The sequence below is a fragment of the Lepus europaeus genome, chromosome 9 (genome assembly GCF_033115175.1).
Source record: "Lepus europaeus isolate LE1 chromosome 9, mLepTim1.pri, whole genome shotgun sequence".
NCBI classification, from domain to species: domain Eukaryota; kingdom Metazoa; phylum Chordata; class Mammalia; order Lagomorpha; family Leporidae; genus Lepus; species Lepus europaeus.
The window spans coordinates 11801510-11823107 of NC_084835.1; the positions used below are offsets into that span (position 1 = coordinate 11801510).

The following is a 21598-nucleotide window of genomic DNA, read 5'->3' on the forward strand; positions in this document are numbered from 1 at the left end:
GTTCTCAGAAAAAAAAATGGAGGAAAATGAGCAAGAACCCCAACTACAGAACTTTATAGGTTGTGAACCTTGGTCTCTTGCAATCATGCTACTGCTCAAATCAGAGACAATCTTATTTTTCTGTTGGAGCAGCATCGTGGCACATCAGCAGGCAATTATGATGTTGAGAACAACAGCAAAAACAACCATAGCATCTTCTGTTTTAAACACCAATTCCACTTGCTCTCTGCTGGAATAAGGATGGCAGCTTTTCATTTTACTCAAGCACCACAAAGGATGCAAACACTGCTAATCACCATGGAAAAGAAACCTGACTGGCTGGAGAAACAGCGGACTCAGACTAACAAGGTAAATGAAACAGGAGCCTGGACATCTTCCATGAGGAAGAAAGTGATCTCCGGACAAAATATATGGATGTCTGACAATGGCCCAGGAACTCAGCTGAAAGACCTCAGGACAGCAAAGCAGGAAACTACTGGAGCAATAAGGGTAATGACATGGTAAGGTGAATATATGCGCACAACTGATGTAACAAGAAAAAGAAAAGCTTGCACACAAATAAGTTAGGGGGAAGAAGACAACATCATGAGTGCAGACAGACCCCCTGCCAGGAGGGGGCATCTAACACCCTCTCCCTTGATGGTGGGGCAGACCTGGGTCTTACTTCCAAAGCAGAGAGCAGAAGGGAGATGAAGGAGCTGCAGGAGCTCGAAGCTTTCTGCTCTGGCGTCCGTCCTCTGCAGGCCACCATCTCAAATTTCAGATTTCAAACCCATCATAGTGTTCAGTTCTTGTACTTTCATTTGGTTCCCTTTGCATTTCCATTTCTTTATGAAAATAATCGCTTGGTCAGTTTTATTTTATGCTATAAGTGTTCAAAATCAGAATCAAAGTTTGAACTTTGAAGCTCAGAGCATGGTATACTGGAATTACAAGCCCAGTAACAGCCAGAGTCAGGTGCACAAGTTGAGGGTGGCCCTGGGGACAGAGTGCCTATCACCCAATGGGTAGAGAGGACCTTGGTGCCACTGTGGTCTCACAGAAGGTCAGGGTGCTGCAGTGTGGAGGGGGTAGGGACTAAGCTGCTCTCAGGATCACAAGGGAAAACCTGATGTCATCTACAGGGTTGGCCCCTTCTGACCCTCACACTCCTGTGTCAGGGACTCAGACGAAGTTCTGAGCTCAGCTCTCCCCAGACTCCTCTTGTGCAGCAGGGAATAAAGGACATGAGGACACAGGTGACGTGTTCCACTGGGGACTCCAGGTTCTGAGCTGCCCACCGGGATCTGTCACCTCGGGGCAGATGCGAAAATGACAGCCTGCAGAGAGATGAGCTCAGACGTCCTTCCGTTAAAACTGCAGGTTTCTCTCAGGTGCAGAGTCCCCTGTACACGTCTGCCTGGTGAGTGGCTCTTTATTGCACACGTGGGAACCAGGGGTGGTGGGGGCCTCTGAACAGGGACTAGGGTGGGGACTGGGCAGTGGTGAGGGGTGTGGGAACTTCATTGGGGCCATCAGCTCTATTCAGCTCATAGGAGGGTCCCTGTGTGATGTACTTAGGATGTCTGCTTCTCAGATCATATAGTCCTTTGATTTCCAGCTACCTATAAATCAATGATTTTTCACAGAACATAGTTTTAGGTTACTGTTTGTGTTTCTCACAGCGATGACTCTCTTGCACTTGCTGTTGCAGTACTCATGCTACATATTATGCACCTGGTGAGCTTAAACTGAAGTGTAATTCAGGAACACGCACGTAGCAGGGATCTAGAAAATGTTAACGACTGATTTTATTTAATGTAATCAGGTGTGCCCTTCTCAACTTCAAGAATCAAGTGGAACTCTTATTCCTAAGTGATTGCTGCAGTTTCTGATGATTAAAAAGCAACTTTTGTATCCTGAGGAGGGAGTGAGTGTAACCTCACGTCCCTGTGAGATATACACCAGTAGCTGTCAGGAAAGCTTTTTGTCCAGTTCTAATTACAGATTGAATGAGTACAGGATGACAACCTGCAGCCTGTGCTCTCCCAGTGCGAGGACAGTGACGGACAGGCACTGCAATTCCAGAAAATATTAAAACAAGGGAAGGTGATGGATGCTTCCACCTCTCAGCTCAAAGCACAAAACTGGGCAAATTCACAGAGCTGCAGAGGATGTGGGATCCGCGTCCATCAGTCTCCCTCTGCGGTCTGGTTTTACAGCCCCTCCCAATTCTTTACCAATGGAGGAGACTGATTCATCCAAAAGCACAAACATGCTGGGGACTTGAACCTGATCCTGCCCAGCGCTTGGCTTAGGTTTCAGATTTCTCCCAAAGGACAGCTTTTCATGCACTGCCCATGATGGGGAAAACCTGATCCCGTGTCCTACTCTTGTCACACAGACAGAGGGTGAGTGCAGATGAAGGAGAGCCACTGCTGTCCAGCCAGAAAGGTGCTCAGGGTTCTCGCTCCATCTCAGGTGTAGCAGGTGCAGGCGGCTGCAGGGCTCTGGTTCTGGTAAAGACAGCACAGCGTCTGGGCTGAGCTCTTGGGTGCTTTCTCTGCACTTTCACATGATCCTTTCCTTTGCCTAACCTTTCTCCAGATAGATTAATAATATGAGCATTGTAAATATTCTGCCTATATGTGCCAACCCTGCGCTGTGCTCCACAACCCTTTCAGCTACAAGAACAGTGGTTAATTCTCACCTCCATTTATTTTAAAATAGCTGCCTTTCCTGCCCAAATGTCCTCCATGTGTTTTCCTCACATCCCAGGGCTCCTGCATTTCCCAGCCTCTCTGTAGACAGCACTGAGGACTATGTGGGGATGAGGTCATCCTCCTGGCTCTGCCAGCCACTGCCCCCAGGGCTCCTCAGAGTTTCCCAGCTGGAAATTCCCTGTGAGAGACAGTGGGCTGTGCTGCCACCCAGTCCCACACCCCCATGCATGGAGCATGGCCAGTCTCACCTCCCTGTCCCCTCTCGGCCAGTCTCACTGTAACACACAGGAGGTGACCGTAGTGAGGACCACCAGTCATGATGGTGGACTGGAGCTCTGTGGGAAGCACACACTGAAGGCTGCCACTCCATGCATGGGAGGCTGTGCAGTACTGACGTGTGATGGACAGGCATCACACCACATCCCAGCATCTCCACCCAGGTCCTGTCTCTGCACAAACATCCCTAGGAGCCATGTTGGGGGGGTGTATCCTAGATTACCCTGCTGGTGGCAGAGAGCTGCTGTCCTGTGTCCTGATTCCCTAGAGCTGTTCAGGTGTGCATGTGATGAGGCAGAGCTGGGAGAGGACTCACTATGAGCACTGAAATTAGCTATGTTTTGAAGGTTCCTAATCACCAGTGTGATGCTTCAGTGATGAAAACCCCACATAACATTTACATACAGTTCACCCATGCATATTAGACGTGGGGTTCACTGATAGAGGGTGTGTGGTCCGTCATGTGGACACTCTGGTGAGAAGCGTTTTCCACGTCTGTGCCGGCACTCCTGGAGGAAGGCACATCTGTCACTTGTGATGCCATTAACTGTGTCACTGTCCCTGCTCCACACCCTTTATCTGTAGTATAGTTTGCAAATATTTTTTCCCATTATGTTGGTTGCCTCTTCACTTTCCTGACTGTTTCTTTTGAAGTACAGAAACTTCTCAATTTGATGCAATCCCAAATGTTAATTTTGGTTTTGACTGCCTGTGCTGCTGGAGTATTTTCCAAGAAGTCTTTGCCTGTGCCTATATCTTGCAGGGTTTCTCCAATGCTCTCTAATAATTTGATGGTTTCAGGTCGTAGATTTAAGTCTTTAATCCATGTTGAGTGAATTTTTGTGTAAGGTGAAAGGTATGGGTCTTGCTTCAAGCTTCTGCACGTGGAACTGATGAGGTCTTCACTAATTATATACTGAATCGATCTTCTATATATAAAGACAATTGGAAATGAAAAAAAAAACCTGGTGTTAAATTGGAAATGGCATAGAAAATTAATTAATTTAAAAAAATGTTATGTAGGATCTCTGTCTTTAATGTGCTGTACACTCTTATTTAATGCTATAACTAGTACTCCAACGGTAGTTTTTTCACTTTTGTGTTGCTATATGGGGGCAAACTGTTGAAATCTTTACCTAATATATGCTAAACTGATCTTCTGTATATAAAGAGAATTGAAAATGAATCTTGATGTGAATGGAAGGGGAGAGGGAGCGGGAAAGGGGAGGGTTGCGGGTGGGAGGGAAGTTATAGGAGGGGGGAAGCCATTGTAACCCATAAGCTGTACTTTGGAAATTTATATTTATTAAATAAAAGTTTAATAAATGAAAAAAAAAGAAAATGTTTTTTTATGAACTGTTTATATGCATCTATTTAAAATTATTATTTTAAAATGTTATTTGTTTATATTTTACTCATAGAAAATAAGTACAAAAAACTAGGCATAGACCATCTGTAATGTTGGAGAAGAATTCCGTTTAGAGCAATTTGCTTGGGATCATATATGACCCATAAGGCTTGGGGACATATATCTTTGTTTAATGTTTTTCCACTTAACTTTCCTTGACATTATTATTGAAATATTTTTTTAACTTTTATTTAATGAATATAAATTTCCATAAGTACAGCTTATGGATTACAATGGCTCCCCCCCATAATTTCCCTCCCACCCACAACCCTCCCCTTTCCCGCTCCCTCTCCCCTTCCATTCACATCAATTCATTTTCAATTCTCTTTATATACAGAAGATCAGTTCAGTATATATTTTACTTTTATTTTTCTTTTTTGACAGGCAGAGTGGATAGTGAGAGAGAGAGAGACAGAGAGAAAGGTCTTCCTTTTTGCCGCTGGTCCACCCTCTAATGGCCGCTGCGGCCAGCACATCTCGCTGATCTGAAGCCAGGAGCTTCTCCTGGTCTCCCATGCGGGTGCAGGGCCCAAGGACTTGGGCCATCCTCCACTGCCTTCCCAGGCCATAGCAGAGAGCTGGCCTGGAAGAGGGGCAACTGGGATAGAATCCGGCGCCCCAACCGGGACTAGAACCCGGTGTGCCGGCGCCGCAAGGTGGAGGATTAGCCTGTTAAGCCACGGTGCCGGCCCAGTTCAGTATATATTAAGCAAAGATTTCAACAGTTTGCCCCCACATAGCAAGACAAAGTGAAAAATACTGTTGGAGTACTAGTTATAGTATTGAATAACAGTGTACAGCACATTAAAGACAGAGATCCTACATGATATTTTTTAAAAATTAATTAATGTGCTATGCAATTTCCAATTTAACACCAGGTTTTTTTTTCATTTTCAATTATCTTTATATACAGAAGATCACTTCAGTATATACTAAGTAAAGATTTCATCAGTTTGCACCCACACAGAAACACAAAGTGTAAAAATACTGTTTCAGTACTAGTTATAGCATCACTTCACATTAGACAACACATGAAGGACAGATCCCACATGAGGTGTAAGTACACAGTGACTCCTGTGGTTGACTTAACAATTTGACACTCTTGTTTATGGCATCAGTAATCTCCCTAGGCTCTAGTCATGAGTGGCCAAGGCTATGGAAGCCTTTAGGGTTCGCCGACTAAAAATTTATGAACAATTGTAGTTACTTAATGGGCTACAGATGACTTCTAAATACACTGTGAAAGTGGAATCAGTTTGATTGATGGTTGCCCACGAAGTGACCTTAGGTCTGATGGAACCAGGGAGCACCTTCTTCTATTTGCTCAGGACACACACAGCAGGGCTCACTGTGGGGGTCAGCCCCACGTGCTGTGTGACACCAGGGTCTAATTCCTTCCTTCTGACTCTGGTTTGGCACCTGGTGTCCAAATTCCTGCTCTTCCCCCAGGACTCCCAGCCTCTACTAACCACTGTTCTCTGTTGAGACTGAGCTGCTAGCTTTCACAAATGAGGGTGTTCACCATTCTATACGGAGCTTTATGTCACTTAACACGATGTCTTCCAGTTCCACGCATTTCTCTGACATTAACAGGATTTCGTTGTTTTCTGTTGAAAATACATCATTGTGTGAGCATACTACACTTTTTTATCCATTCCTTTGATAACGCACATCTTGAAAGATTCCATCTGTTGGACATTGTGACCAGTGCTACAACACACAAGGGGGTGCAGGTAACTCTTTGATAGAAGGTTTTTGTGTCTCTTAGGTTTACCACCAGTTGCCAGAAAGCTGGGGCATATGGAAGTTGTATTTCTAGTTTTAATGGACTCTCTTAAAATACAACAACTCCAAAACTGCTCCAGCCGGGGTCCCATTCAATACCCACATTCTACACGTGTGGGTAATGATGAGAAGATCGTCCTAAGAGTTGATAACTGGACTCTGCTCAGAGCTTTGACAAGATAACAACAACTTGTTAAGTGTCTCTATCTTGGGGATTTAGAGAAAAGACTCAAAATTGCATCACAGTTCTCTAAGCAATATTGTTAAAATATTCTCCTATTCTTCTATTTTGGCAGAGACAGAGTTGATCATTCATTAAAGAACTGCAGGAAGCCCCTAGATCACATTTATGAGGACCTGCATAACAAGAAACATTTCTGAGATTAACATCTCTAGGATACCATTGCGTTCCAGACCTACTTCCACGTTTGGTACGTACACTTCATCTTTCTTCACACGAGGTAGCACAAAGATCCAGGGCACACCTCAGACTGAGCATACCCGGTGGAGGACCTGAGCAATCTCAGCCTCGCAGATGGCTGAAGGTCACATTTGAGGGAAGGGCAACCCAGGGACATAAATCCCAGCAAGTAGACACCACAGTTCATTCTGAACACCATCTGCTCCATGGATACATTAGATCAGAATCCACGATATGGCAATAAATACACCAAAAAACACCATGGAAACAAACTATCTCTGTGCATTCAAAGTTGGTGAGACTCTCTGTGTATGTGTTGTTATTTTTACACAGTCTTCTTTATTCCATTACAACAAATGTTGTAGATTCTACTTTGTTCCTGACTCTTTAAGATGATGCAGATCAAATCAGACGTCACTTGTGCCCTTAAAAAGCTAAAAGTGAAGCTATAATAAGGATATTTACATGATATGTGGCACTTTCTAAACATGATTTTGTTTATATGAGAGGCACAGTGGTTCAGGTGGGGAAGAGAACATATACTCCCCCATTCAAATGTCCACAGAGGCTGGGAGCAAGCAAGGTCATGGTAGGAATCAGGAACTCAATCTGGGTCTCTGACACGGGTGGAGGTGACCCAGCCATGGGAGCCATCGCTTACCCCTCCTGGAAAGCATATTTCTAGGAAGGAGGAATACAGAGAGAGCTCAAACCTTGGCACTGTGATAGGGGGTGTAACCATCGCAGGTATTGCCTTAACAGCCACAGGGCCCTATGGTAATATTTCATGAAGAGTAAAGCTTATACACTTTGGAACCCAGTGATGACACACATGACACAACATGAGAAAGGAGAGGTGGCCTAGAGGCAGGGGTGTGGCGGTGAGGCGGACTTCAGTTTCAAAGAGTGGAAAGATGCATGGGGTTGATCTCCATATGTTGAGGATGACAGAGTTTTGGCAGAAATAGATGAATGTGCTAATAAATTTGATGAAAAATTTTTCTTGTTTTTCTCCTCAGACCCATGCTATATACTACTTCCACCTATAATATGAAGAAAAATTTCAAAATTTATGAAAGCAATGAGATGAGATTCATTTATTACACTGAAATTTCCATTGGGATCCCAGCCAATGCCTTCCTTCTTCTCTTCCACGTCCTCAATTACTTTCTCCAGCACAGACCCAAGCCCGTCGACATGACGATTGGTCTCTTGGCCCTCATCCACTTAGTGATGCTGATGATTGTGGTGAGCCAGGCTATGGACATGTTTGGATCTCAGGGTTCCTGGGATGACGTCACATGTAAAGCAGTCTTCTTCTCCTACCGGGTGCTGCGGGCCCTCTCCCTGTACACGTCCTGCCTGCTCTGTGTCCTCCAGGCCATCACCCTCAGCCCCAGGAGCTCCTGGTTGGCCAAGTACAAGCAGGCATTTTCACAACGCATCCTGTGCTCCCTGGTTGTCCTGTGCTTCTTCTCTATGTCCATCAGCAGTCACCTCATCATCTCCATCACGGCCACTCCCAATGGGACTTCACACGGTCTAATGTATGCCACGAAATCCTGCTCTGTTTTGCCCATGAGCTATTTCCTAATGCAAACATTTTCCACATTGGCAATCTTGAGAGAAGTCGTTCAAATAGGGATCATGGCCCTCTCAAGTGGATACATGGTGATCCTGCTGCGCAGGCACAGGAGGAAGTCCCAGCACCTACGTGGCACCAGCCTTTCTCCAAGAGCCTCCCCTGAGCAAAGGGCCACCCAGACCATTCTAGTGCTCATGAGCTTTTTCATGGTCATATCCTTTCTGGACTGCATTTTCTCTGCCTCAAGACTCATGTTCAATGATGACCCAATTCTTTGCTGTATGCATTTTATCGTGGCCAACAGCTATGCCACAGTCAGTCCTTGTGTGTTCCTCTGTACTGAAAAGCGTATAATTACCTTCGTGAAATCCATTAGGGGGAAAACTGTAGATGTTAAGTTATTCAATGAAAGGCAGTTCTCTAAATGAGCTATTGCACTGGTTGCCACATTTTTATTACAGCAGCCAGTATTTGCTGTCTGGGTAAAGTATTATATGCAGTTATGCTTTACCCTGACATTTATTTACTTTGATGCATATATGGCAAAATCATAATACATAATGGGATGCTGTACGGGAATGAGCTGATACAAATCTGCTTTATGTGTGAGTGGCTCCTCAAGGTGGAAGTGTGAGATAGATCTCATTTGTCACTGCCTCGTGTGATCCAGAAAGTACAGATTCATGAGAGTTCCAAGCACTTCCAACAAATCAACAGTGATCTTCACATTGCCTAACTATGAAAGCAATCAGCGTTTACCATAAATTACCACATGATGCAGCTACTCTACTCCTACAAATGCCAAAAAGTATTGACTACAGGAACTCACACAGTGATTTGAACTCCAAAACCCATAACAACATTAGTACAACAGTCAAAAAGTAGAAGCAACCCAACAACCACAGGAACATATAAACAAAATGTGGGCTTCCCAAAGATGAAATAGATTTCGGTACCAAACAAGAAGGAAATTCTTTCATGAACCTTGCATATATTATGCTAAGTGAAATCATTCAGCCACCAAAGAACAGGTATTCTAAGACTCTCCTCTCAGAAGGTGGTCAGAGGCTGATGGAGGGGAGCAAAGGGCAGTTCTTGTTTAATGGACACAGAATTCAGTGCAGGAAGAAGAAAACATTCTGGAAATGGGTGGTGGGTGTGACTGTACAACAGTGGGATGTACTTAGTGCCACTGGATTGAGCAGTTAAATAAGGTTAAAGGGGAAATTTTTACATTCTGAGTATTTTACCATACTAAAGATGTTTCCAGTTATGTTCTAGCCAAGGATGAAAATTTTTTTTCAGAAACATAAAGTGACAAGATTTTAAAACCATCAAATTGCCATTCTTTAACAATTACTAAATATTTTGGTAAACTTGCAAATATAATATAATTTGAAGATTGTATTCTACTGATGTAAATCATTATTGCAGTTTCCCCAAAGATTGTGGAGACATTTGTAGTGTGGATTCATATACAAACCACTCTATGCTGCCATTGGAGACATTCAGCATTGCCTTGGGCAGTTCCAGCTAAAAAACTGAAAGGTATATACATTTTGGTTCAAAAGATATTCCAATATATGCATATGAGGAGTAGTCAAAAAGTGTAAAAATTCACACTATATGCAACATGGATTTATACATTATTTGTTTCTTGAAGAAGAATGGCTTACAATTCTAAAACTGACTCTAGAGTTGAACAGACAGGGAGGTAGAAGGCAGCGGATGAGTGCCAGGCTGCTCACTTCTGGAAAGGGAAGATACAAGCAGACAAGAAGGGGGGTCTTGAGTGATCCCTGTGGTGCTGCATTGTGGAAAGAGACCTCCACAGGGATTCATAATTAGCTCCATAAACAGACCAGTGAATCAGTACAGAAACCCTTCCATATGATGTGTCTAAACTCACAGGACAGGAGCAAAGCTAAACACACAAAGAAACAGTAGGCACTGCACTACTGTAAGGGTGACACGCCAATCACTTTCAATCCTCTATGAAAGATAAATGACAATGTAATAACTACAAACATTTGTTAAAGACACAGAATACAAAAATTGTGACATCCATAGCACAGGGTAGATGAGGGAGAACTCAAAGCGCAGACTGAGTGTGATTGAAGTTGCTACTGTCAGCTGAAGTAGACGGTTATAACCAGATTCTGCAGGCTTCATGAGCACCACAAAGAAAATACTCATAGATAAAACATGAAGGAGAGACGTCAGTGAATCAAAGCATATGATAGCAAAGATACATCAGAAAAAATACTCTAATAGAGGGAAATGGGGCTAAAAATTATAAAACAGAAAGCAGTGGCCATTTTAACTCTTCTCCTATCACTAAGTAAATCATGAATGGATATAACTATCTAACCAAACAATCTAAGGAGATACAATGGTTAAAATGCTGCCTACAAGAGTCTCACTTTAAAGATGCACTTAAGAAAAAGGCAAGAGGATGGAAAAACTGCATTGTGTGCAAATGGACACCTGAAATGTGCAGGCATATGCACACGTATGGCAGGGAAACAGCAGCAAACACAGACAGCAATGGAACAGAAAAGGAGAGCCAGGAGATCACCTCACACGTACACTGACAGTGAGTTTGACAAGAGTGCCCAGGACACACGGTATGGGAAGAAGTCTCTTCACCAAATTTGCTGGAGAAGAGAATATTTACACAGAGTAAACTGCACCCTTATCTTATCTACAACAGCAACTGGGGCTAGGCATCTGGTGTAGTGGTTAGCGCTCCAGCACTCTGTACCTCAGTGCCTGGTTTGGTGTCTTACTCCGCTCCTGATTCCAACATCTGGCTAAATTGCACCCTCGGATATGGTAGGTAAGGGTTCCAGTAACTGGGTCTCTCCATCCAAGTTGGATGCCTGGAAGTAGTTCCTAGCTGTTGGATTTGACCTTGTCTAGCAGTGGCTTTTGCAGGCATTGAGACAGTAAGCCAGTGAATAGAAGAATCATTCTCTCTCACTCTTGCTTTCTCTCTTTATTTCATATGCTCACATATACATTTATGATATTAATAAATAATAGATTTTTTAAACATAAAATAAAATATTATTAAATAACTATATATATATTTGTGTGTGTGTATGTTGAGAGAGAGAAACAAATCGTGGAACAATGTATCAATTTTTTGACAAATAATAATTTAAAGTTTGTTTCCTAAATGTGTGTATCTTGTTTATAGTTTAATATTCTGAGGAATTTATCCAACTATTTGGTGTGGATAAACACCACTCTGTGCTACTCACATTTTCTACATTGCTTTAAGTAACTCCAGTCTCATAACCTCCTGGATGAAGGGCTTTATATGAAGGGGGACAAAGTATTTAAATACTGAATCATACATTGAAAATTACCTAGCCTTGATAGCAATTCATGCTCTGAAAGTTATGAAGACATAATATTCATTTTTACTAGAAAAACAATTCAAAATATAGAATTACAAGTGTACTTTAACATATGTGATAATACAATGGAATTTATCAGAACTTCATGGGAAATGGAACTGCAAGGTTATTTTGGTGCCAAAATAATTCAAACCCAGGCATAGCTTTTAACATGAAACATTATGGAAGAGCAGTTACAGACCCCTAGAGCCTAACTGCAGAGCAGAGAGAAAAATTAAAGGGGACGGGCACCTGCGGATCCCAGGAAGACTGGGAAAAGGCTGAGGATGCAAAGCATCCGCTCAGGGAGGGATCAGAGCAGAAGAGCTGCCTGCAGCATTCTGCACTCAGGACGGCAGTCACACAGCAAGGCAGGAGGACTGTCAGAACTACCACCTGGAACAAGGCAAGGGCGCCACCATCATCCTTCTACATGGTACTGGAGGGCTTTGCCACAGAAATTCTGTAAGCAATAAATGAAAGCCATAAAACTGGAAGCAATAAGCAACATTATCACTTTGTAGATAACATGAGTACAGATGCAGATTGAGAATTCAAGAAAGCTGCAGTATTAAAAAAAAAACAAACCTACTTCACTTCTTTACACTAAAAACAAACTATGTGAAAAGTCAAGGAATAAAACAATCTCCCTTAAAATTGTAGTGAATTAAATTAAATGATTAGGAAGAAATTCAACCAGGGAATAGAAATATGTATCCTCTAATAACTATACTACACTAATGGAATAAATGAAAGCAGACACACATAAATGAAAACCATTCCATGTCCATTGATTGGAAAGCTTCATATTGCTAAAATGTGACTACTACTGGGGCTGGCACTGTGGCACAGCGGGTTAACACCCTGGCCTGAAGTGCTGGCATCCCATATGGGTACCGGTTTGAGACCCGACTGCTCCACTTCCGATGCAGCTCTCTGCTATGGCCTGAGAAAGCAGTAGAAGATGGCCCAAGTTCTTCGGCCCCTGCACTGGCACAGGAGACCCTGGAAGAAGCTCCTGGCTCCTGGGTTCCGATCAGCAGAGCTCCGGCCATTGCAGCCAGTTGGGGAGTGAACCATCAGATGGAAGAACTCTGTCTCTCTCTCTGCCTCTCCACTCTCTGTAACTCTGACTTTCAAATAAAAATAAATAATCTTTACAAAAACATGTGAATACTACCTAAGTGAATCAACAGATTTAAAGCAATCCCTGTAAAAATTTCAATGGCATATTCATAGATACAATAAAAAAATCCTAAAAGTATACAGAAACCTAGAAGATCTTGAGACGCCAATACAATCCTACAAAAAAAAAATTAGAAAGCGTTACGCTTACTTACATCAAAATCTGCTATATGGAGCACGCATTGGGGACAGTAGCTAAGATGCCACAATGCCACATTCCATACTAGACTATCTGGGTTCAAGTCCCAACTCTGCTCCCAAACCCAGCTTCCTACTAACGCACACTCTGGAAACAGCAGGCAATGGCTCAATTATTTGTGTCCCTGCAACACATGTTAGAAATCTGGATTCAGTTCCAGGATCCTGGATTTTATCTGGTTCAGCCCCAGCTAGTTTAGACATTCTGGAGTGAACAAGTGAATGGAATAGAGTTTTTCTCTCTCTCTTATCTCCTTCTTCCTTCCTCACTCCCTTCCTCTCTCTTTCCCTTCCGCTCTCTCTCTCTACATCCGTTTCTCTCTCCCTTCCTCCTTCGCTCTTCCTCTCCCTCTCTCCCCCTTCCCATATTTTGCCATCTCCCTCCTCATCCTCTTCTGCTTTGAGTTCTCTCTCCCTTTAAAATAAAATTCATTATATTTATTTTTTAAATCATCTGCAACAAAAGATTGATATAAGTAACTGATGTAAGTAAATTAAAACACTCAACAGCAAAAAACATCCAATCCAGTTCAGAAATGGAAAAGGACCTAAATACTGTACTCAAAAAAAGGAAACACAAATGGAGAAGAAATACATGAAAAAAATGCTCACCATCTTGAGCTATCAGGGAATGTAAACCCAACAGCAATGAGGTATTACCTCACCCCTGTTAGAATGACTAAAATTCAAAACACAGAGAATAACAAATGCTGACAAGGATGTGGACAAAGGGGAACACTTCTATACTGTCGGTGGGAATCTACATTAGCCACCCTGAAAAACAAACACGGAGACTACTTGGAAAACTAGAAAGCCTTTGTTTCTGATACATCAATCCCACTTCTGGGTATACACCTGCAAGACTAGAACATACTGCATCAAAGAGATACCTGCCCTATCGTGTTAATAGCAGCACTGGGTCACAGTAGTCAAATGTCCATTATGAAATGAATGGTTAAAAAAAATGTGTTTTATATGCACAATGGAATACCACTCAGCTCTTTTTTTTTTTTGACAGGCAGAGTGGACAGTGAGAGAGAGAGTGACAGAGAGGAAGGTCTTCATTTTCCGTTGGTTCACCTCCCAGTGGCCGCTGCGGCAAGCGCGCTGCGGCCGGTGCACCAAATTGATCCAAAGCCAGGAGCCAGGCGCTTCTTCCTGGTCTCCCATCCAAGTGCGGGGCCCAAGCACTTGGGCCATCCTCCACTGCACTGCCAGGCCACTGCAGAGAGCTGGACAGGAAGAGGAACAACTGGGACAGAATCCGGTGCTCTGACCGGGACTATAACCCGGTGTGCCGGCACTGCAGGAGGAGGATTAGCCTATTGAGCCATGGTGCCTGACCACTCAGCTCTTAAAAAGAATGAAATTACCATGTGCAACAAAATGGATGCAACTGGAGGACATACTGAGTGAAACAAGCCAGAAACCAAAATGGAAATACCACATGTTCTCCCTTGAAACATGGAGATAAAATTTGAAAAGAAAATCATTCCAAAAAGAAAGAAAAGCCTATGTGCATCAGCATTTCTACAAATACAGCTTTGTCAATCCTCCTGGTATGGCTTTGTGAAACCAACGGTTAAGAATGTCATGTTAAGCCGGCGCCGGGGATCACTAGGCTAATCCTCCGCCTTGCGGCGCCGGCACACCAGGTTCTAGTCCCGGTCGGGGCACCGATCCTGTCCCGGTTGCCCCTCTTCCAGGCCAGCTCTCTGCTGTGGCCAGGGAGTGCAGTGGAGGATGGCCCAAGTCCTTGGGCCCTGCACCCCATGGGAGACCAGGAGAAGCACCTGGCTCCTGCCATCGGATCAGCGCGATGCGCCGGTCACAGCGCGCCTACCGCGGCGGCCATTGGAGGGTGAACCAACGGCAAAAGGAAGACCTTTCTCTCTGTCTCTCTCTCTCACTATCCACTCTGCCTGTCAAAAATAAATAAATAAATAAAAAGAATGTCATGTTAGTACAGTTTTAATTATTATTACCCCTTCCCTATATACCCAATAAAGAAGGTCGTCTTGCTTTTACATTCTATGTAGTGGAGCTAAGCACCTAAGTTACAATGTAAATATCCAGTAAATAAAAGTTTTAACAAAAAAACATGTTATCTCAAAAACTAAAAAAGAAAAAAAGAAATGGAGAGGGAGGTAGGGTGGGAAGGAGAGAAGGAGATAGAGGCTGAGAATATCATAATATTCTGAGACCTGTGTCTCAGAACTATATGGATTCTTATTAAAAGTAAAAACAAGTATTTTAAAATAAATGAATAAATTTTAAAATGCCACACAGATATAGTAGTTAAAGCACTACAGTCCAGGTAGAATCACAAACATGAAGATCATGGGAACAAAACAGCGACCCCAGATATAAACCAACACAACACCTCTACCCTGTCCTCAATGTCCTGGCCCTGAGGGCTCAGAGCATGGATTTCTCAGTGCATCAGCCACAGAGAGCACAGGTTCCGTCCTTGTACACAGGTGTGAGCTCCATCTCCTGAAGGGTCTGGACCATCGCCAGACAGAGGCTGAATGTTTGTGTCACACATGGGGACACAGGAGAGATCTCAAGAATAAAAATGATGAAAAGGGCTCCAAAGGAAGCTGGCTGGCTACCTTCACCCACGGCCTTAATCTCAAAGCTTAAACTTCAAATTACGAGTTTGGACACCATGGAGTAAATGACACATGAAAACACAGGTACTGGGGCTATGAATGGATGTCAGGACCAGGCTGCCCCTCATACTGTGTGGAGGGGACCCTCAGCCTCCTAGAACCCATGGAGGACACTGGAGGTCTCAGCCCAGGGCAGGGGCACTGCACAGTGAGGGGTGGGCTGGGTTAAGGTGTTCTCAGGACAAGGTGAGAGAACTCAGGGTTGTCTACAGTGCAGGTCCCTTCTGATCCTCACACCTGTGTCAGGAAACTCAGAGGAAAGTTTGGAGCACAGATCTCCCCAGGGGCTATTGTGCAGGAGGGAATAAAGGAAAATGTAGACAGGTGACGTGTTCCACTGGGGAATCCACGTTCTGTGCCTCCAAGCCGGATTTCATCACCTTTCTCCATACTCAAATTAACACAGAGAGAAAAGCTCAGTGAGTCTTTTCCTTAAATCTCTGCAGGTTTCTCTCAGGTGCATGGAATCCCCCAGCTGTTGTCCTGCGTAAGTGGCTCTTTTTTGCATAGATGGGGAATCGGGTTGGGTGAGTTCCTAGGCAGAGGCTGAAAAGGGGCAAACTGGCTACAGTGAGGTTTGTAGCAGCCTCAGAAGAGACCAGGGCTCCAACAGTCCTCCACAGCTCAGTAATGTTCTCTGTGCAACACCGTGGGGACAATTTCTTCTCAAGATATTTGGTCTTTTAACTTGGCAACCCCAAAATTAGTCCAGCTTTTCCTACAAAACATTTTTTCCAATTCATATCTGTGGATTTGGTGACTGTCATTTGTTTGGTAGTCAACTCTGAAAGCACACATTCTCATCGCTGTAGGCTACAACAGGGCTCATTCATAACCACACTTTTACCTGGAAGGAACCAGTTTTAATTCTGAGTTTCACTCAATATTAGTGTTGCTTCTTTCACCTTCATAAAATTCTTAGAACTATGAATTTAAAGTGCCTTTGACAGTTTCTTTAAGAAACAATATAACCCTTTAGAAGAAAATGGGGATCTTTGTTCAAAACAGTGCCATGGACAGTTAACTCTCTCCTTCCTACAAAATGTCTACCAGTATTTACTCTTCTGCCTTCATGTGCACAAATTTCAAAATCATGGAGTCAGCTCTTAGCCTGAGGATATTCCAAACTAGAGGATGGGGAAATGAGGCTGGAAATACACAAAAAGATGGTGATGGAGGTCTCTCCTTACAGCCCAGTAATGGAAGGACGTGATCTCAAGACAGGTATGTGTCTCCAGATTTCTTTTTTCATTAAAAAAAAGCTCCCTGTTTCACTGATAACTGATTCCTAGGAAATTCTGAATAAACAAATTTCACATAGTTAATCTGTATGCTAGGGTTTTATGCTTCCCCCCCAAACAAATACATTGACGATGCAAGACATGTTGTACAGGTCTAGTGCTGTCACGCACTCATTGGCACAAAGCTGGAATGACATTTCTTGCTAGTACGATGCCATGATGGTGGTGTGCTGAGTGACAGTGACACCTGTTCCACAGGACGCTGGGCTGCTCTGGGCTGCTGCTCAGGGAAGCCGACGCGGCACTGTCTGCCACTGTCTGTGACTCAGCTGGCTGTGTCGCTGTGACGAAGGCCCTTGCTTTGGAGTGATGAGTTATTGGTAATAATATTACTATTAAGTCACTAATTGCAATATTACCATTAAGTTACTACTAACAACTAAAATACTTCAGATTTTTCTGACTACACATAAAAATATTGGTGCCATCAACAGCCAAGTGTAAGCAGGCACCCTGAGCTTTATTGCATAATCCCTTCACCCTGCATTGCCAATATAAAATTCTCACCCAGATTTTTGACAAACAGCTCCCACTCATTTACCAAAATGTTTCTCAAGCTTTTCCTTCACTCTGCTAGCATTCATGTATTGTGCAACATCTGTGTACATGCCACTAACATCAGTGTGTATGCTCTGTCAGCTACTTCTGCAGAGTTCTCAACATACATCTCCAGCTAGAACCATACAACATAGGACATTTCCAAATTGTAACCCTGGTGATCTCTGTCATTGTATTCAGAGTCTCTCTGAGGGCCGTCTGCTTCCTCCAGTGTGGAGAAGGTAACTTGGGGGCTTGGTCCACCAGCAGAGCCAGGTGCCATCTCGCACTGTCAGTCCTCGGAGCTGTATCTGAGGAGGCTCTCCTGGCTCCTCCTGCTGTCTTAGGATCTCCTAGTCTGTGCTGTGCTTGTCAGGAGTGTGTGTGAGAGCATGGCTGGGGAGCACTCACTATGACCATTGCTTCCAGAATACTTTTTCTAATAAAATGTCAGCCAGAAAGAGCTAACATATTAGCTTTCTATTCCCTTCCTTATAGTATGTGAATATAAATATAAAATGTACGTATTTGGCAGGTGTGTTTTCCTGGTAACACTGGTGTGTGCTCAGCACAGTGTGGAGACCGCTGGGAGGTGGGCTCAGCTCTCAGCCCCTGGTCATTGTCAGGAGCCACTGTGAGTGGGTACCCCTGCATGTTTCTGACTGGGTCCATTTCCTTAATAACCATATTATAACCATATGTGAAGAGAGAAAAATTTCTGCTCCTTCTGGAGAATTTCCCCTATGTAAAAGGTAAGACTTTTCCAGTGTTTTTGAAGAAGGCTGCACCTAAAATGGGATTTCTTGATAGGATACCAAGTTCATGGCAGCGTATGTCATTCCTGTCTTACATGATCCCCTGGGAAATGGCATCTATGCACTCCCACACTCACCACTTACCTATGCTGAGACACACTGTTTGATTAGCTTTATATTGGGTACTTGCATTTGTAAGGTTGAAAGGTATTTCAAAATCTGAATGAAAACAAAGTGTGCACAAAGGAAATACACTGGATTTGTGGGGAAAATTGAGTTAAGTTTATATTGCCACCAAGCATCTTGAAATCTGTGCATAGTTTTTCATGCTATGCATTATGATGAAAAACTTGATGACTCTTCACACACATGGAGTGTGAAGCTTTGTGCTAAATGAATTCCCATTATATTTTTTATCTTTTTACAGGTTTCAAGAAACATAAGAAAACATAAGCTGAGAATTTTAGCTTTTCATAAGCCTTTTAAAGGTGTCATGATAAAATGTTATCTATTAATTATTACTATTTTAAAACACTATCAGGATATATTTTCTAATTACCTAAAACTGATACGCCGTAGACAACTGTGTGTCACTTTAGGTACAGGAAAGACACAGAAGGCAGTTCACAGCTGTGTGCTTTCTGATAGCACAGGACCCAGGATATGCAGGGACAGGGGAGTCTGAGTGCTCAGGCAGCTACTGTACCATTTCTCCTGAGCACATCACATAATCAAAATATTTCCTCGTAAATGTATGCAGGGATAAAATTCTGCCATTTATTTGATCAACACTTCAAAAAGGTTAAATTTCATAAACACTACTATGGAATGTCTACTTTGGAAAGCCGAAGTTTTCCAAGGTTTAGACCAACTTCCCACATGGTCCCTGGATTCTTAAATGCTACACGGCAATGGGGTTTAACCTGTTCACTTCTTAGCTACTCACAGTACAGAACCCCAACACTCCAATTTTCTGTGGTGAAACCCAGCCTGACATCTTGATTCTCAAATGATACATATGTGAAATGTGTTACTAGAATTATTGTTATGATATTAAATGCTGCAGGCTTATAAAGTTACAACTATAGTAAATAACTATATTACACAGGGCAAGCATCCCACATGTAGGTCATACCAAGTTCTCCAGCATAAACTTAACATTTAGGTCCATAAGCACTTCTACCCCATGGGGGAGACAGGAAGGCTGAAGGCCCCCTGGAAGTCCACCTTCTTGCTGGGGGAGGAGGGGGTGTCCCATCCTCATTTCTGTAGAAAGCAATCATCCCTCTACCTAGACTGTGAGCGTAGTCACTGTGGTTAGCACAAGCCAGGAACAGAGAGGGAAGGAACCGTGGAACAGGGGGTGCTCACTTCCCCCTGCTCCTCTAGGCAGGGACAGAGCTGGCCAATTATGGGAGGACAGCACTCTCTCAAGGTGAGCTCAAGAGAACCTCACAGGGACAGGCAGAGACCATTGCTCCCCAGGTACTATGACTGTTCACACGTTTAACTCATACACTTGTACACACAGAGCCTCTAATAAGTGACCTGCTTACCTATAGTTACAAATAACTGGAGCTCAGATATCTTGATAGCTGAGGTCATAATCTAATAATGTCAGATTTTAGATTTAAATTCTGAGTCTACACTAACCACCATTTGGTCTTACGTATTAAGAATATTTTTCTGGAAGTAAACTAAGATAAATATACCAGTGGCATAAGAAAAACATACACATCAATATACCCCTGACACCTACTGCATATGGGAGTCTAATTTCTTCTTTCCTAAAATTTTCACTTGAATTTATCAAAAATAATAGCGCTCTTACTCTGTGTCCGGAAATTCATCAGAATTCGCAGCTCCAAAAAGAAATAACTCACTGCTAAAAATAACATAAAAATAAGGAAACAATTTTCAAGGATGGCAATTTTATTCACCAGGTACTGTGTCAGCTCTGCAGTGGAATGTATTATCCAATTATAACTGGCAAGTGTGTAACTAGAAACACAGTGGTTTCTAGGAGAGTGTGAGGTAACTGCAATATTCATAAGTGAAAAATGATACACTGGAGTTGACCCAGACATTTTCATGAAGATAGCAGTTGTGGTGGAGACAAACAAAGGCCTCACTATTTGCAATAATTTTTCTTAAGACATATACTAAATACTTTTCCTCCCCTCCCCCAAAAAGATGAATAAAAACAATATACTTTTAAGCTTTATTGCTGTAAGAAATGGCTTTTACTGTGAAGTCAGCATTGGGATCACGGCCAACGCCTTCCTTCTTCTCTTCCACGCCCTCTGGTTCTTTCTCAAGCACAGGCCCAGGCCCACCGACCTGGCCATTGGGCACCTGGCCCTCATCCACCTGGTGATGCTCATCACTGTGGGGGTCATGGCTGCAGACATTTTTGAGTCTCGAGAGTTATGGGACGACATCACGTGTAAAGCTGTCATCTACTCATACCAGGTGATGCGGGGTCTCTCCCTGGGCACCACCTGCCTGCTGAGCGTCCTCCAGGCCATCACCCTCAGCCCCAGGAGCTCCTGGTTGGCAAAGTTCAAGCGCACAGCCTCACATTACAACCACTGTGGGTTTCTCTTCCTATGGGTCTTCAATTTGTCCATCAGTGCTTGTTTTTTAATTTCCACTGTTGCAACCACAAATCATACCTCCAACAGTCTTATGTTTGTCACTCAATCCTGCTCTCTTTGGACCCTGATCTACTTACCCAGGTACACATTTTTCATATTGTGGATTATAAGGGATGTTTCCCTTCTAGGGCTCATGGCCGTCTCAAGTGGGTACATGGTGACTCTCCTGTGCAGGCACAAGAGGCAGTCCCAGCACCTTCACAGCACCAACCTCTCTCCAAGAGCCTCCCCAGAGCACAAGGCCACCCGCACCATCCTGCTGCTCATGAGCGTCTTTGTGCTCCTGTATTTGATGGACTGCATGGTGTACTCATTCTCAAGTACGTGGTGGAAGAGTGACCCAGTGCGCCTGTGTGTCCAACTGTTGGTGGGCAATGGCTATGCAATGATTGGACCTTTTGTACTAATAAGTAGTGAAAAACTAATCATCAAGTTTTTCAAAGCTATGTGGGAGGAGAGTAAGTGTCTACTTGTTCGTTAGTAAATAATATGTCTGCTTTGAGCAAATTAAATGAATAGAGGAGATTGACTAAAGGCATGAAAAAATTTCAAAAGAAAAGCTTTAAGGTTACTCAACAATACAGTTAAATGACACCAAGGAATCAGCACATGACAAGGATAAGATATTAAGGAAAATGATAGTTATTTAAAATGACAGAAATATTGGAAATGAAGCACTCATTAGGTCAAATAAAAGATACAGTGCAAA

At 43.2% G+C, this 21598-nt stretch overlaps 2 protein-coding genes across 2 annotated transcripts; both read left to right on the plus strand.

Moving 5' to 3' along the window:
• The first annotated feature begins 7789 nt into the window (after positions 1-7789).
• LOC133766201 (vomeronasal type-1 receptor 90-like) lies at positions 7790-8605 on the plus strand. The gene has a single exon (XM_062199920.1). It carries the CDS (start codon positions 7790-7792, stop codon positions 8603-8605), a length of 816 nt encoding a protein of 271 aa, XP_062055904.1.
• Positions 8606-20425: 11820 nt separating this feature from the next.
• LOC133766202 (vomeronasal type-1 receptor 90-like) lies at positions 20426-21370 on the plus strand. Its single transcript, XM_062199921.1, has one exon. It carries the CDS (start codon positions 20426-20428, stop codon positions 21368-21370), a length of 945 nt encoding a protein of 314 aa, XP_062055905.1.
• Positions 21371-21598: the final 228 nt, after the last annotated feature.

Bases quoted from the DNA above. Each gene is read 5' to 3' on its own strand.
- LOC133766201 (XM_062199920.1), top strand. From the start codon at position 7,790: ATGACGATTGGTCTCTTGGCCCTCATCCACTTAGTGATGCTGATGATT.
- LOC133766202 (XM_062199921.1), top strand. From the start codon at position 20,426: ATGAATAAAAACAATATACTTTTAAGCTTTATTGCTGTAAGAAATGGC.